This window comes from Trypanosoma grayi, assembly GCF_000691245.1.
Source record: "Trypanosoma grayi strain ANR4 Tgr_1468_V1, whole genome shotgun sequence".
Taxonomy (NCBI): Eukaryota; Euglenozoa; class Kinetoplastea; order Trypanosomatida; family Trypanosomatidae; genus Trypanosoma; species Trypanosoma grayi.
In genome coordinates this window covers 1,231-3,201 of record NW_008827086.1, presented here as the reverse complement: position 1 = coordinate 3,201, position 1,971 = coordinate 1,231, and the positions used below count along the sequence as shown (strand labels likewise).

Genomic DNA, 1,971 nt, shown 5'->3' with positions numbered 1-1,971 from the left:
GCTAAAAGGAAAGAAAAAAAGAAGCGATGCACGTGATCATCGCTGAGACAGTGTTCCCTCCGCCACGTCACCCGATGACAACGCCGGCAGCAGAGCCAATAACAGAGGAGACAAGATCTTAATTATTCACAACGCTATTGTGCGAAACATGTGGACCACTCGGTGAGGAAGGACATCCTTCAGTTGTGCACGGCTCCTCTCTGAGAGCACAACGAATAGCCCGCGGGAGTCATTTGTTAGGATGGACACACCTCTTAGCGAGTTGTCCTCCAAAAGTTCTTTCAGTGCGTTGGCCACACCGTGCACAACGGATAAATCCTCAACCACCCAAACAATACAGTTGGCACCGGCAGCGTCTTTCCTCAGGCGCTGTAATAAAGAAGAGACATTATCAAAGGGAACAGACAAGCGGCGAAGCGAAACACATGACGGGAGCGCATCTAGCTGCTTCTCCACCACTGCGCGGTCTTTATGATGCAGATGAATACCTGTCAGACCAAACCTCTTACCAGCAAGAGCAGACACCAGCGGCTCACTTGATGTACAACAGTGGCACGGGAAGCTCTGATGGGAATCCTCCGCGAAGTGGAAGAAGAGAAAGGCGACCACGAGAGCACAGAGTACACCAAAGACATGGCATGGCCTTACATGTTGTGAGTGCGTTTCTTTTCTTGTTTGATTCTCATTCGAACCAGCCTCCTTCTGTACTGCTTTTACTTCTGCTTCGGGTGCAGCATTACTGTGCGGTGATTCAGCGNGCGGAGTGGAGCCGCTGTACTCTCTCGTGAGAGTTTTTCTGACGTGCTGCTCATACAAAGTGGTTGGGGGAGCTTTCTTCTTTCCCATGATTTCCTAAACACAATAGGAAAAGACAAGCGAGTGCAGAGGACGAACCTCACCATTCACATTCACCTGTGTGCACAGCGCCGCTCGGCGCATTGGTGATGTCATTTCACTGTGGTTTATGAATAATCACTGGGCAGCTGCGGACACGACTCACCGTCGCCGAAGCTCCCCACAAGTCGATCGTACTCTGAGATCAAATTGTGACGCATACACAACTTCTTAAACGCAATATGCCCTTTTCCAGACAACTGCCACTGTTCCCCACTCATGCGTTTAACCAACTCGACGGCAAACACTGCATCATCGGCTTCATTTGCAGCTTCCAGTAGATGAGTATATGTATATGGAAGAAAATGAACTCCCTCAGCCTCTTGCTGCTTACCAACTGCGATCGCTTCACTCCATTTGCCTTGAGCAATCTTTGCTTTGATGAGCGCAAGGTAGCACACACTGTCCAACTTCATTTTACCACTAAACAGGTTGAACACCTCTTCGACCTCACAACTCCTGTTAGCTTCAGCGCACGCAGCGAGTGCGCAACCCACCCCTACGACATCTGCACGGACACCCTCTCGCTGCATCTGACTCAGCACATTCAATGAAGCCTCCCACGAAGCGGGCTGCACACATTGCCTAAGAATGTTTGTGTAATGGGAAGAGTTCAGTGCAACTCCCTCGTGACGAGCCGTGTGCCATAACTCAATTGCTCGAAACCAGTTGTTTGCCTGGGGATTGAGAAGTTCTTGCTGAAGGGCATATACGTGTCCGAACTGGTGCATCCATCCACCGCCATAACGCGGGAACACACCCTGTCCTGAGATTCGTGGGTGCATTTTGGCCGGCTACCTGGGAAAATAAATAAAATATTTGAAGGCACAAAAACGCACACACGACAGATACGAAACATCAGCTACACACACTCGCAGCTTTTATTTACCTTCGTCTCAAATAATGCAAATCATGTGTCAAACTAAAATACGCAGGGCTGGAGGAGGACTTATACGACTAATCCTCGAAGCTTTTAACAAGACCGTTCCTTACTTGGAGCGTTGGCGCATGCGACGACGGCGTCGCTTTAAGCGCTTTATGCGCTTCTTGTGCCACTTGGGCCGCATGCCTCCTGGA

The 1,971-nt window shown here is 49.9% G+C and overlaps 2 protein-coding genes across 2 annotated transcripts; both read right to left on the bottom strand.

Annotated features, from left to right (window-relative positions):
* Positions 1 to 126: 126 nt before the first annotated feature.
* Positions 127 to 846, bottom strand: DQ04_14681010 (hypothetical protein; the record flags this gene model as incomplete). Its single annotated transcript, XM_009317185.1, has 1 exon — positions 127 to 846. The coding sequence occupies one exon, from the start codon at positions 844 to 846 to the stop codon at positions 127 to 129; it is 720 nt and encodes a 239-aa protein (XP_009315460.1).
* Positions 847 to 962: 116 nt separating this feature from the next.
* On the bottom strand, positions 963 to 1,679 carry DQ04_14681000 (hypothetical protein; the record flags this gene model as incomplete). The annotated part of the gene is made up of 1 exon (XM_009317184.1): positions 963 to 1,679. One exon carries the CDS (start codon positions 1,677 to 1,679, stop codon positions 963 to 965), a length of 717 nt encoding a protein of 238 aa, XP_009315459.1.
* Between the last annotated feature and the right edge of the window lie 292 nt (positions 1,680 to 1,971).